This window comes from Eulemur rufifrons, chromosome 29 (genome assembly GCF_041146395.1).
Source record: "Eulemur rufifrons isolate Redbay chromosome 29, OSU_ERuf_1, whole genome shotgun sequence".
Classification (NCBI taxonomy): Eukaryota; Metazoa; Chordata; class Mammalia; order Primates; family Lemuridae; genus Eulemur; species Eulemur rufifrons.
Genome location: NC_091011.1, coordinates 99,355,106 through 99,368,662, shown reverse-complemented (window position 1 = coordinate 99,368,662; position 13,557 = coordinate 99,355,106). Strand labels below are relative to the sequence as shown.

Here is a 13,557-nt window from a genome sequence, read left to right as displayed (position 1 = left end):
CCCGGGATCCGGGGACCGAGCACTGCAGAGGCCGCGGTCACCCGGAGTCCCGCCCCGCGGCCGGCAGCCCCGCCTCCCGGCGCCTCCTGGCCCTGCGCCCCACGGCCCGGCAGACGGCCGGCGCGCTTCTCTGACGCGCTCCTCGGGCGCGCCGGCGCATTCCGTCTGACGTTACAGGCCCCGCCCCAGCCCCGCCCCCGGCCGCGCGGCGCCCGCCCTCCTTCAGCCGGAGCTGCTTCGCCTGAGGCGGCTGAGGCGGCGGCCCGCGTTGGCGTCTTGCTCCCTCCTGCAGCTGCAGCTCTCCGGCCCGCTCCCGTCTCGGTCCCCGGCGCAGCCGTCCGAGCCCCTGCGGCCGGCGGGCGATGGTGCGGCGGAGCGCGCGGACGAGGGCGGCGCGGCGGCGGGCATGAAGGAGGATGGAAGGGCAGGACGAAGTGTCGGCGCGGGAGCAGCACTTCCACAGCCAAGTGCGGGAGTCCACGGTGCGTGGGGACGGGGCCGCCAGTGACAGCCTGCGCCCCGGCCCCGGTCCTTGCGCCGCCGCTCCCGGGCGCCCTCGGGGTCCTCGCCCCCTTCCCGGTCCCCGGGCGCTCTCCCCTCCCCGCCCGCCCTCCGGGGTCCTGACTCCCCTCCCGGGTCCTGGCCCCACTCCCCGTCCGCGGGCGCTCTCCCTGGTCCTGGCCCCCTTCTCAGCTCCCGGCCCGGCCCGGCCCCCTCTGTCCTGCTCCCGGGCCCCTTCCCCGGCTCCAGCCTCCGCCCCTCCGTCGTCTTCCTCTCTGGATCCCCTCTCTGCTCCCGAGCCCTGCCCCCTCCTGTTTCCTCTCGCTCCATTTCGCCCCCCCCTTTCCTCCCCCTCCCTCCTCCCCCCAGTGGCGGCCTCCCCATGGCCACCTCCCGCCCAGGTCACCTGCGCCGGCTCCCGCCCTCAGTCCCCCACCTGGGTGCCCCAGGTGGCCTCGTCGTGCCACCTGCCCTTCTCCCGGGGGAGGGCTGCAGTGCCCACTCACGCTCGCTGACCCCTCCCTGCTTTCTCGGGGTCTCCGTGCCGAACCTGCCAGCCTCTCCCGCGTCCCCGCCGGAGAGGCGAGTGGTCGGAGCCCAGTAGTTACCTTGTCCCAGTCAGCACCTCCGGCCGTCCCCGTGCCCTCCCGCCTTCGTCTCCCTCCAGTCCCCACGTGGATTGAGTTCGAAACCTTCCTGTTTGGGGAGAGAAGACTGGTTATTTATGGGAGTGAGGACCTGAGCAAAAGTCCATTTTGCTCTGGAAGTCACTTAAGGAAGTCATGATTTTTGGCCCATGTTTCATCTGTGCTGTTGGCAGGGATCAGGCAGGACTCGACCTTGGAAGGTCTATTTTGATATTTTTACCTTTTCATGATGCACTAGAATACATTATAATTGTGTTTATCTGTGTTTTAACAACTGTGTGAAATGGATGAATTTTATTAATAAGTATTTGTAATATTTACTGCTCGCCTCTTGTAACACTTCTCTCAAGATTCAGTCTACACTCTTGGCTCGACGTGAAAAAATTCTGGTTTAGAATTGTCTAATTTGTGTAGTTATTGATTTTTAAAATTGAGAATCATTTTGCCAAGTCATACCTTGGAATAAAGAGATATAAAGTCTGGGCTAGTGGAATTTTGAGCTAGTAGAATTTGGTACAGCATATTTAGTTTTATTTTAATTGTTTTATTGAAGGTAAAATACACAGAAGTACCTGTAATTATATGTACCCTTCAAAGCATTTTATGATAAACATACCTGTGTACTCCTGAATCCAGTTAAGAAACAGAATTCCACTAGCGTCCCAGAGGCCCATCCCATTCCCCCTTCCAGTTACTCTCCAGTCCACCAAGGGTAACCACTGCCCTGGCTTCTAACAACATAGAGAAGTTTTTGCTTAGTTTTGAACTTTATGTGAGTGGAATCTTACAGTATGCACTCTTTTGTGTCTAGTTTCTTACGCTCTACAATTTGTGAATTTCTCCATATTGTATATGATTATAATTCATTCTCAGTGCTGTAGTTGTGTGACTATGGCACAATTGATTTTTTATTTTTCCATTTTACTGTTGATGGGCACTTCAGTAGTTTCTAGGTTTTGGCTATGACTATTTTTGTACATGTTTTTTTGTGAATATATGTGTGCATTTCTGTTGGGTATAGACCTGGAAACGCAGTCACTACGTTAGAGGGTGTGCCTTTGTTCATCTTTAGTTACTTTTCAATGGTTTTCCAAAGTGGTTGTACCAATTTATACTCCCACCAGCACTGAGAGTATCAGAGTTGTGGTTGCTTCCCGTCTTTACCAACACTTGGTATTTCCGATCCTTTTTAATTTTAGCCATTCTAGCAAGTATGTTATAGTATTTATTGTACAAAGGATTTTAATTTGCATTTTCCTGGTGACTAATGAATCTGAGCACCTGTCTATACGTTTACTGGCCTTTTGGAAATCTTTTGTGAAGTGTCAGATTTTTCCCCCTATTTTTAAATAAAGTTCATCTTTTTAATATTGATTTGCAAGATCTTCATGTATTCTGGATATATTTCTTTGTTATATATACATGTTGCAAATATTTTTTTCCCTACTCTGTGGATGCCTTTCACTCTCTTAATGATACTTTCTGTCGAACAGAAATTATTAATTTTACTATAGGTCAATTTATGAAAAACCTCTCTTTTGAGTACTTTTTATATCCTGATTGAGAAACCTTTGGTTATTACAAGATTATGATGTTCTCTTATGCTTTATGGAATCATTCTTCCCATTTAAATTTGCATCCATCTGGAATTTATTTGTGTATGGTGTGAGGTATGAGTCATTTTATCCCCCCACATGAATGTCCAGTTGCTTTAGCACCATTTATGACTGTTGTCACAAATTAGGTAACTATTTGTGTTGTTTAATTATGGACTCTGTGCTGTTTCATTGGTTTATCTTTGGTTTTATTTTTAATTAATTAGATATTCTGTAATTTAGATTAAGAAAGGGACCCATGTTATTGTAGTCCAGAGCTTTATTACCTTTGTCTATACCTTACAAACAGCCCAGTTTTGGCACTGATTATAGAGTTCCTTAATTCTGTTCCTCCTCACCCTGTTTTCCTGAACCTAGTGCCCTTGGGTGGGGCATCCCTTCATCTGCAGAACCATTGTGGACAGTGACCAAGCTCAGTGGGTTTCCAGTCTTTGGCATTTCTTCCTCAAATTATTCATATTTAGAGTGAATATAAGTATTTGCTTTTTCTGTGGGACTTGTTGTCAATTTAAAAAATTATTCAACTCCTCGATTTTGCTATATAATGCTATAATTTCTGTTTAACTTTTTTGTTATGATATACATAACACACAACTTACTGTTTTAAAATGTACAGTTCAGTGACATTAAGTACATTCACATTGTCGCGCAACCATCACCACTATCTCCAAAACGTTTTCATCATCCCAAACTGAAACTCTATACCCATTAAATAGTAACTCCCCATTCCCCGCTTCCTCCAGCTGCTGGTTCTGTCGCTATGAATCTGACTATTCCAGGTTCCTCATGTAAGTTGAATATGTAACATCGGTCCTTTTGTGTCTGGCTTATTTCACTTAGCACAATGCCTTAAAGGTTCATCTATGTTGTAGCATGTGTCAGAATTTCCTCCCTTAAGGCTGAATAATATTCTATTTTTGTGTATGCCATATTGTGCTCATCTATTTATCTGTCAATGGATACTTGGGTTGTTTCTACCTTTTGGCTATTATGACTAATGCTGCTATGACCATATGTATACAAATATTTGTTAGAGTCCTTCCTTTCGATTATTTTGTGTGTGTACCTAGAAGTGGAATTGCTAGATTGTATGGTAATTCTATGTTTAATTTTTTGAGAAACTGTCATACCATTTTCCATAGAGGTTACACCATTTTACATTCCCACTAGCAATGAGCCAGAGTTCCAATTTCTTCACATGTTCACTAATACATGTTGTTTTCTGGTTTTTTTTTTCTTAATTTAATTTAATTTAAATAGATTTAGGAGGTACAGGTGATTTTTTTGTTAATGTGGCTGAGTTGCATAGTGAAATCTAGGCTTTTAATATACCTGTCACCTGAATAGTGTACATTGTACCCAATAGGTAATTTTTCATACTGGAGTTCCTTCCACCTGTCCCCGTTGAGTCTGCAGTGTCCATTAAGTCACTCTTTGTGACCATGCATACCCCTTACTTAGCTCCCACTTATAAGTGAGAACATGTGGTATTTGGTTCTTTGTTCCTGGGTTACTTCACTTAGAATAATGGCTTCCAGTTCCATCCAAGTTGCTATAAAAGACATTATTTCATTCTTTTTGATGGCTGAGTAGTATTCCACAGGGGTGGGTGTGTGTGTGTGTGTGTGTGTATGTGTATATATATATATATATATGTATATATAAATACCACATTTTCTTTATGCAGTCTTCAGTTGGTGAGCACTTAGGTTGGTTCAGTATCTTTGCAATTGTGAATTGTGCTGCAATAAACATACAGGTTCAGGTGTCTTTTTTATAAAATGACTTCTTTTCCTGTGGGTAGATCCTTAGCAGTGGGATTGCTGGATCAAATGTAGGTATACTTTTAGTTCTTCAAGAAATCTCCATTTGTTTTCCATAGAGATTGTACTAATTTACATTCCCACCAACAGTGTATAAGCATTCCCTTTTCACTGCATCTGTGCCAGCATCTATTGTTTTTTGACTTTTTAATAATGATCATTCTGACAGGGGTAAGGTGGTATCTCATTGAGGTTTTAATTTGCATTTCTCTAATCATTAGTGATGTTGAGCACTTTTTCATATATTTGTTGGCTCTATAGTCTTTATCATTGTCATTTGTCCTCCAGCCAGAGACCACCAGGAACACACCTGTAGTTGGACAAATTGGGTTTATTGTGTGTTGCAGTGAGGAAAAATGTATCCCATGAAGAGCTATGGGGTGTTTCAGTAAGGGAGTATTCAAAAGGAACTTTTAAAATAGGATTTGGGCTTGTGCTAAGAGATTTGGGAGGAGTTTAAGGAAGTGAGGCATTGATCTGTGTGGGATGCTGTTAGGAAGCAGGGATAATTCTGTGATTGGGTATGTTAATAAATCTTATCTAGGAGGAATGAAGACTGGAATAAGGCCAAAGCTATGATTGGTAAATAAACAACAGGCATGCATATTAGCCGGGATAGAGAGATGTTGGTCATTTTTGTGATTTGGACAATGTTCATGTTTTTTGCTTGTGTTCAGGTGTGATTACAGAGTAGTTTTATTTAGTCTGTATGCATTGTATTCTTAGAGTAGCCTTGTCTGATGATGTTCTCTGACGTTATGTCCAACAGGAAAATCAGTCATCAAGGTCTACCTGTGTGCCTTGCTCTGAGCTGCCAGCCACTTTGTAGCAACACCGAGGACTAGCTGACAGGACTAGGCCAGCTCCCAGATGTCAGGGGCTGCTTTTCTTTTTCTCATCATGGTTGTAAAATCCTTTAGTGGAATGGGGTATTAGATACAAATCCTATAGCCAACATATGTTGAAGTGATTTTGTAACATACTAATAGATGAGCAAGAAAGTATGGGATAGAGTTATAGAATTATAGAGGTTTCATTTGTATTCCACTTTGCTAAACTGGGTTACATCAACTTGCCCTCTGTGGTGATACTATAATGGTCTCTAAAGATAATAATCCCACACAATAATCCCTGGGGCTGGAGAATATGTTACTTTACATGGCAAAAGGGACTTTGCAGAGGTGAGTATGTTAAGGGGGAGATCATCCTGGATTATCTGGGTGAGTACGATGTAATCACAGGGTCCTTATATGAGAGGCAGGAGGGTCGGAGTCAGAGAAGGAGATGTGATGACAAAAGCAGAGTTGGAGTGATGCACTTTGAAGTTGGAGGAGAGGCCACAGTCGAGGAGTGTGGGTGGCCTCTAGAAGGTAGAAAAGTCAAGGAAGTGGAAATGGATTCTGCCCTAGAGTCCCCAGAAGATAACAACCCGCTGATACTTGGTTTTAGGCCAGTGAAACCCAGTGAATTTGTGTTAAGTTACTAGGTTTGTGGTACTTGGTTGTAGCAGCCATGGAAGGTTCATACTCCCTCGTTAGGAGGCTTTGGCTTTCACTATTCTTGTATGTCTTACCACTCCCTAGTTCTGTACTTGAGATTAAAGGAAACTGGGACATTCTTAATTACACTTGAGATGTTTTTCCTAACTTCCTATTTCTTCTTCTTCCTTCTTCTTTCTTCTTCCTCCTCCTCTTCTTCCTCCTCTTTCTCCTCTTCCTTCTCTTCGTCCTCCTCCTCTTTCTCCTCCTCCTCACTTTCCTCCCTTCCTTCCTTTCCTCCCTTCTTCCTTCTCCTTTTTTCTCTTGATTTTATTGTGGGAGGAATACTTAGCATTAGGTCTACCCTTTTAATGTTTCTGACTGTATAATACATTATCATTACTATAGATACAATGTTGTATCTCTAGGGCTTTTTTATCTTGCTTGACTGAAGCTTCATGCTCACTGATTACTAACTCTCCATTTTCTTCTCTCTGCAGCCCCTGACAACCATCATTCCACTCTTTGTTAATGAACTTGACTGTTTTAGATACCTCATATAAGTGGAGTTATGCAGTATTTGTCTTTCTGTGACTGTCTTATTTCACTTAGTTTAATGTCCTCAAGATTAATCCACATTGTCACATATTGAAGGCTTTCCTTCTTTTTAAAAGCTGAATAGTATTTCATCGTATATACCACACTTTCTTCATCCATCTGTGATGCACATTTAGGTTGTTTCCACATCTTGGCTATTGTGCTGCAGTGGATATACGAGCGCTGATATCTCTTTGAGATTGTGATTATTATTCTTTAGGATAAGTACCATGAAGTGGGATTGCTGGATTATATGGTAGTTCTGTTTTTAAATTTTTGAGAAACCTATATACTGTTTTCCATAGGAGCTGCATCATTTTGCTTTCTCGTCAACAGTGTGTACGAGTTCCAGTTTCTCCACATCCTCATCAACACTACTTGTCTTTTGTTTTGTTTTGTTTTGTTTTTGGTAATAGCCATCCTAACAGGTGTGAGGTGATATCTCATTGTGATTTTGATTTAAATTGAGTGACATTGAACATTTTTTTCATGTACATATTGGCTGTTTGTATGTTTTCTTTGGAGAAATGTCTATTCAAGTCCTTAGTCTGTTTTTAAAAAATTTTTTTGTATAGATGGGGTCTCGCTGTGTTGCCCAGCCTTGTCTCGAACTCCTGGACTCCAGTGATCCTCCTACCTCAGCCACCCGAAGTGTTGGGATTACAGGCTGTTAGCCCATTTTTTTAATTGTGTTATTAGTTGTTTTTACTTTGAGTTATAGGAGTTTCTTATATATTTTGGATATTAACCCCTTATCAGATACACGAGTTGTTATTTTCTCCCATTCCCATCACTCTTTTGATTGTCCACTTTGCTGTGCAGAAGATTTTTAGTTTTATGTAGTCCCACTTATTTATTTTGGTATTTATTGCCTGTGCTTTTGGTATTAACTTGTGAATTCATTGCCAATACCAATGTCATGAAGGTTTTCCCCTTTGTTTTCCTCTAGGAGTTTTATAGTTTCAGGTCTTACGGTTAAGTCTTTAATCTATTGTGAGTTGATTTTTGTGAATGGTGTAAGAAAAGGGTCCAGCTTCATCCTTTTGCATGTGGATATCCAGTTTCCTAGCACCATTTATTCTTTCTGCACTGGGTATTTTTTACTGTCTTAAGATCAGTTGACTGTATATGAGTGGATTTATTTCTTGACTCTCTATTCTGTTCCAGTGTTTTATATATCATATCTTATGCCAGTACCATCCTATTTATTTTATTATTATTATTTTTTTGAGACAGAGTCTTGCTCTGTCATCCTGGGTAGAGTGCAGTGGCATCATCATAGCTCACTGCAACCGCCAACTCCTGGGCTCAAATGATCTTCCTGCCTCAGCCTCCCTAGTAGCTGGGACTACAGGTGCACTCCATGATGCCCAGCTAATTTTTCTATTTTTAGTAGACATAGCTCAGGCTGGTCTCAAACTCTTGAGCTCAAGCAGTCCTCCCCACTTGGCCTCCCAGAGTGCTAGGATTACAGGCATGAGCCACCATGGTCAGCCAGTACCATACTATTTTGATTACTGTAGGTTTGTAATATGTTTTGAAATCAGAAAGTGTGATGCCTCCAGCTTTGTTCTTCTTTTTTGAGATTGATTTGGCTACTCGTGATCTTTTGTTATTCCATATGAACTTAAGAAGATATTTTCTTTTTTTTTTTTTATTTTTGAGACAGGGTCTTGCTCTGTCACTCAGGCTGGAATGCAGTGGTCCCATCATAGCCCACTGCAGCCTTGAATTCCTGACCTCAAGCAATCCTCCTGCCTCAGCCTCCCAAGTAGCTAGGACTACAGGTATGCATCACCATGACCTGCTAATTTTTTTATGTTTTGTAGAGATAGGATCTCACTATTTTGCCCAGGCTGGTCTTGAACTCCTGGCTTCAAGCAATCCTCCTGCCTCAAGCAATCCTCTTGCCTGGTCTCCCAAAGGGCTGGGATTACAGATGTGATCTGGCCTGTTTTTTCTATTTCTGTAAAAAAAAAAAAAAAAGCCATCAGAATTTTGATAGAGAGTACATTGAATCTGTCAATTGCTTTGGGTAGTATAGACATTTTAACAGTATTAAGTCTTCCAGGCAATGCACATGTCTTTCCATTTGTTTGTGCCTTCTTTAATTTCTTTCTTTCTTTTATTTTTTTGAGACAGAGTCTCACTCTGTTGCCCAGGCTAGAGTGAGTGCCGTGGCGTCAAGCTCACAGCAACCTCAAACTCCTGGACTCAAGCAATCCTTCTGCCTCAGCCTCCCGAGTAGCTGGGACTATAGGCATACACCACCATGCCCAGCTAATTTTTTCTATATATATTTTTAGCTGTCCATATAATTTCTTTCTATTTTTAGTAGAGACGGGGTCTCGTTCTTGCTCAGGCTGGTCTCAAACTCCTGAGCTCAAACAATCCGCCCGCCTAGGCCTCCCAGAGTGCTAGGATTACAGGCTTGGGCCACCGCACCTGGCCGCCTTCTTTAATTTCTTTTATCAATGTTTTGTAGTTTTTATTTTTTAATTTTTTTTACCTAAACCTTTTATTTTTTCTACTTGCAAATTCTTGTCCCATTCTACCTTGTTGTTAATATTGTAGTTTTTAGTGTACAAATTTTTTACCAAGGGAGGAACAAAACACCTGTTGTGATTTTTGGTAGTATTATATCGAATCCGTAAGTCAATTTTGGTGGAATTGATGTCTTTATTATACTGAGTCTTTCAATTCATGAGCATGGCAATGTGGGCTTCATTTTGCATTTTCCTCATAGATAATGAAGCTGTGCACATTTTCAAATGTCAGTTGGCCATTTGGATAGCTCCTTTTTTGAAGTTGCTTAAGTCTTCTGTTCACTTTTCTATTGGCTTATCTCTTTAAAAATTAACTGATAGGAATTCTTCCTAATATTTTGATACAAGTTTCTTTTCATCTACAGTATTATTGCACATATCTTCTGCCATTCTATGGTTTGTTCTTTCATTTTTTAAATAATATCTTCTGATCAGCAGTTCTTAATTTTAAAATAGATGTCAGTCTTTTAAAATTTAAAATAGTATGAAAATGTTTTTCTATATTATAGTTTTTAAAAATAATAGGTTTTATTTTTTATAGCAGTTTTAGATTTATAGAAAAATTGAGCATAAAGTACAGAGTTCTCCTGGCAAAGTTTCTCCTATTATTAACATAGTACATCAGTGTAGTCCATTTATTACAATTGATGAACCCATATTGATACATTGATATTAACTAAAATCCAGAGTTTACATTAAGACTCACTCTGTTGTACAGTTCTATGGGTTTTGACACAAGCATATTATGTATCCACTATTTCAGTATCATACAGAATAATTTCACTGCCCTAAAAATACCCTGTGGTCTACCTATTCATCCTTCTCTCTTTTCCCGCAAATCCTGGCAACTACTGATCTGTTTTACTGTTTTATAGTTTTACCTGTGACTGACGGATATTTCCTGCTCTTAAATTCTCGAGTGGCAGCTGCTGTTATTATTATTGTTAGTAATAGAAATGGTAACCTAATTATGTAGCAGTAGAGGAATGGCTCTTTTTATTTTCACTGGTTAAGATAATGCTACAGTGAAAATCTTAATGCATGTAGCTTTCTTCTTACAATTATTGTGATATAATTTCTCAGGAGTAAGAGTATGGAATCAGAGTGTATAAATATGCTGTCGTATTGCTTTCCAGCAGCATTATTAGAATAAATTTTATCTTATTTTATTCATATTGAAAATAGTGTTATTCTTTTTCCTAACTATGTAAATAAAAATCCTTATTGTTAGAAATTGAATTTATTTGAAGTATAAGGAAGACAATAAAAGGGTAAAAATATCTGAAATTCCACCACTCTGAAATAAGTACATTGTTTTATACCTCTCTCTATTTATATCTACACAACTTAAATAATTTTATGTTAGTTATATTATATATTTACTGTTTTTAGGTAGAAGTATCTTCAGGTTTTTCTATCTGTGTTGTTTTTGGCTTACAGTTATGCTTTCTTTATACCCTCTTCCCCTTCCCCCAACTTTACCATCTCAGGGAACCAGTAGGAAGAGCAGTCTGCCTTCCATTCTTGTTACTGGCTCCAGAGTATTCTACAGAATGGGTAATTGGCTGTATATGGCTAGGTCTTCTAAATATTTTTGTTTCTTTCTTTTTCATTTAAGTCTCTAATCCATCTGGAACTTATTTTTATATATGTCATATAGGGGTTTAATTTCATATTTTCTAACAGAATGGTGAGTGGTAGGCCAATACAATTTATTAAAACATCTTTTCCCACTGAATAGTGGTGTTGTATATTAAATCCTCAAGTACACTGGGACATATTTTTGACTCTTTGTTATGTTTCTTTGTTCTCTGTCAATTCCGGTAACAATGACATGTACTTTTAATAAAAATGATTCCATAGTGTATTTGCTCTTTGGTAAGGCAAGTCTGTCTTTGTGGGTTTCATTTTTCATAACTTTGTAGGTTTGTCTCATGCCCCCTCCCCTTTTTCTGAGGCAGAAATTCAGACATTAATTCCTCCATATGAACTTGAGGATAATTTTTATTCAATTCCATACAAAACTCTTAATGCAACTGCAATTAGAATTACAGAATTACAGTCAATTTTGGAAGAGTTGATTATTTTCGCGACATTTTATCTTTCCTTCTAGGAATGTGGAATATCTTTTTGTTTGTTAAATCATGTTTCATGTCCTTCAATAAGATTTTCATGGCTTTCTACATATAGTCCTTATCCTTTCTTGCTTAGTCCTGTTTTATAGTTTTTTTGTTGCTAATGTGAATGAAATAGTTTTCCAAATTTGATTTGTGGCTGGTTATTGCTAGCATAGAGAAAAAGCTCTTGGCTTGTGTGTACTTAGATTGTTTCTTAGCAGTTTGCCAAACTCCCTGCTAATTTGAGAATAATGTTTTTTTCTAGTTATGCAATCATATTACTAGTTAAAAGAAATAATTTTCTACTTTTCCAATAATTATAACCAATATTAATTTTTTATCCTTTTGTATTCCCCAAAACCTTGAAAATAATGTCCAGTAATAATGATAATAGGCATTCTTTGATTTGGGGATACGAATGTTTTTGGTTACATGGATTGCTTTCATTATGTTTGAGTCTGGGTCATAAGTGTGCCCATCACCCAGATAGTGTTCATTGTACCCGTTAGGTAGGTTTTCGCCCATCCCTTTCTCCTCCCTCCCCGCTGCTTGATTTCCGCTGAGTTTTACTTCCCTCTATGCACATGTGTGTGCTGATCGTTTAGTTTCAATTTAATAGCGAGTATATGTTGTATTTGTTTTTCCATTCTTTAGATACTTCACTTAGGATAATGGTCTCCAGTTCCAGCCAAATTGTCATAAGGCATTATTAAGTCATCCTTCTTCACGGCTGGGTAGTATTCCATAGTATACATATACCATATTTTGTTAATCCACTCACGAATTGATGGGCACTTAGGGGTTGATTCCACATCTTTCAGTTGTGAATTGTGCTGCAATAAACATTCAAGTGGAGATGTCTTTTTGATAAAATGACTTCTTTTCCTTTGGGTAAATACCCCTAGTGGGATTGCAGGATCAAATGGTAGGTCTGCCTTTAGTTCTTTGAGGAATCTGCATACTGTTTTCCATAGAGGTTGTACTAATTTGCAGTCCCACCAGCAGTGTATAAGTGTTCCTTTCTCTCTGCACCCACACCAGCATCTATTGTTTTTGGACTTTTTAATAAAAGTCATTCTAACTGGGGTAAAGTGATATCTCATTGTGTTTTGTTTTTCTTTTTTATTTCTTCCCAGCTCTTCCATGGAATCATTGTGTTTTTAATTTGCATTTCCCTGATATTAGTGATGTTGAGCATTTTCTCATATGTCTATTGGCCATTTGTTTATCATGTTTTGAAAAGCTTCTGTTCATGTCTTTTGCCCACTTTTTAATGGGGTTTTTTGTCTTTTTCTGGAAGATTTGCTTGAGTTCTTTGTAGATTCTGGTTATTAGTCCTTTGTTGGATGTATAGCTTGTGAATATTTTCTCCCATCTGTAGGTTGTCTATTTGCTATGTTGATTATTTCCTTATCTGTGCGAAAGCTTGTTAATTTAATCAAGTCCGATTTATTTATTTTTGTTGTTGTCATGATTGCCATTGGGGTCTTTTTCGTAAATTGTTTGCCTAGGCTGATATTTAGAAGAGCTTTTCCAACATTTTCTTCTAGTATTCTTATGGTTTCATGCCTTGCATGTAAGTCTTTTATCCATCTGGAATCAATTTTTTTTGAGTGATGAGATATATAGATCTTGTTTAATTCTTCTGCATGCGGCTATCCAATTCTCCCAGCACCATTTATTGAATAGGGATTCTTTTCTCCAGGGTATATTGTTGTCTGCTTTGTCAAAGATCAGTTGGCTGTATGTGGATGGTTTTATATCTGGGTTCTCTGTTCTGCTCCATTGGTCTAGGTCTCTATTTTTGTGCTAATACCATGCTGTTTGGATTACTACAGTGTTATAGTATAGTTTGAAGTGTGGTAATGTGATGCCTCCAGATTTGTTCTTTTTGCTTAAGATTGCTTTGGCTATTTGGGTTCTTTTCTGGTTCCAAACGAAGCATAGAATTATTTTTTCTAGATCTGTGAAATATGATATTGGTATTTTAATGGGGATTGTGTTTGAATCTGTAATCACTTTGGGTAGTATGGACATTTTAACAATGTTGATTCTACTGATCCATGTTTTTCCATTTGCGTCATCTGTGATTTCTTTCCTCAGTGTTTGATAGCTGTTTTTGTAGAGATCTTTTGCCTCCTTTGTTAAATATATTCCTAGGTATTTTATTTTCTTCATGGCTATTGTGAATGATAGTGAGTCTTTTGTTTGACTCTCAGCTTGACTGTTAAT

The 13,557-nt window shown here is 39.6% G+C and overlaps 1 protein-coding gene across 2 annotated transcripts in view; it reads left to right on the top strand.

The window, feature by feature from the left end:
• Window positions 1-262: 262 nt before the first annotated feature.
• The window catches only part of LMBR1 (limb development membrane protein 1), a 142,436-nt gene continuing 129,141 nt past the window's right edge, over window positions 263-13,557 (top strand). For both annotated transcript variants that reach the window (XM_069461722.1, XM_069461721.1), the window contains exon 1: window positions 263-482. In XM_069461722.1, coding sequence (XP_069317823.1) covers window positions 417-482 — 66 coding nt within the window. In that variant the 5' untranslated portion in view covers window positions 263-416. The remainder of the gene's footprint in view (window positions 483-13,557) is intronic.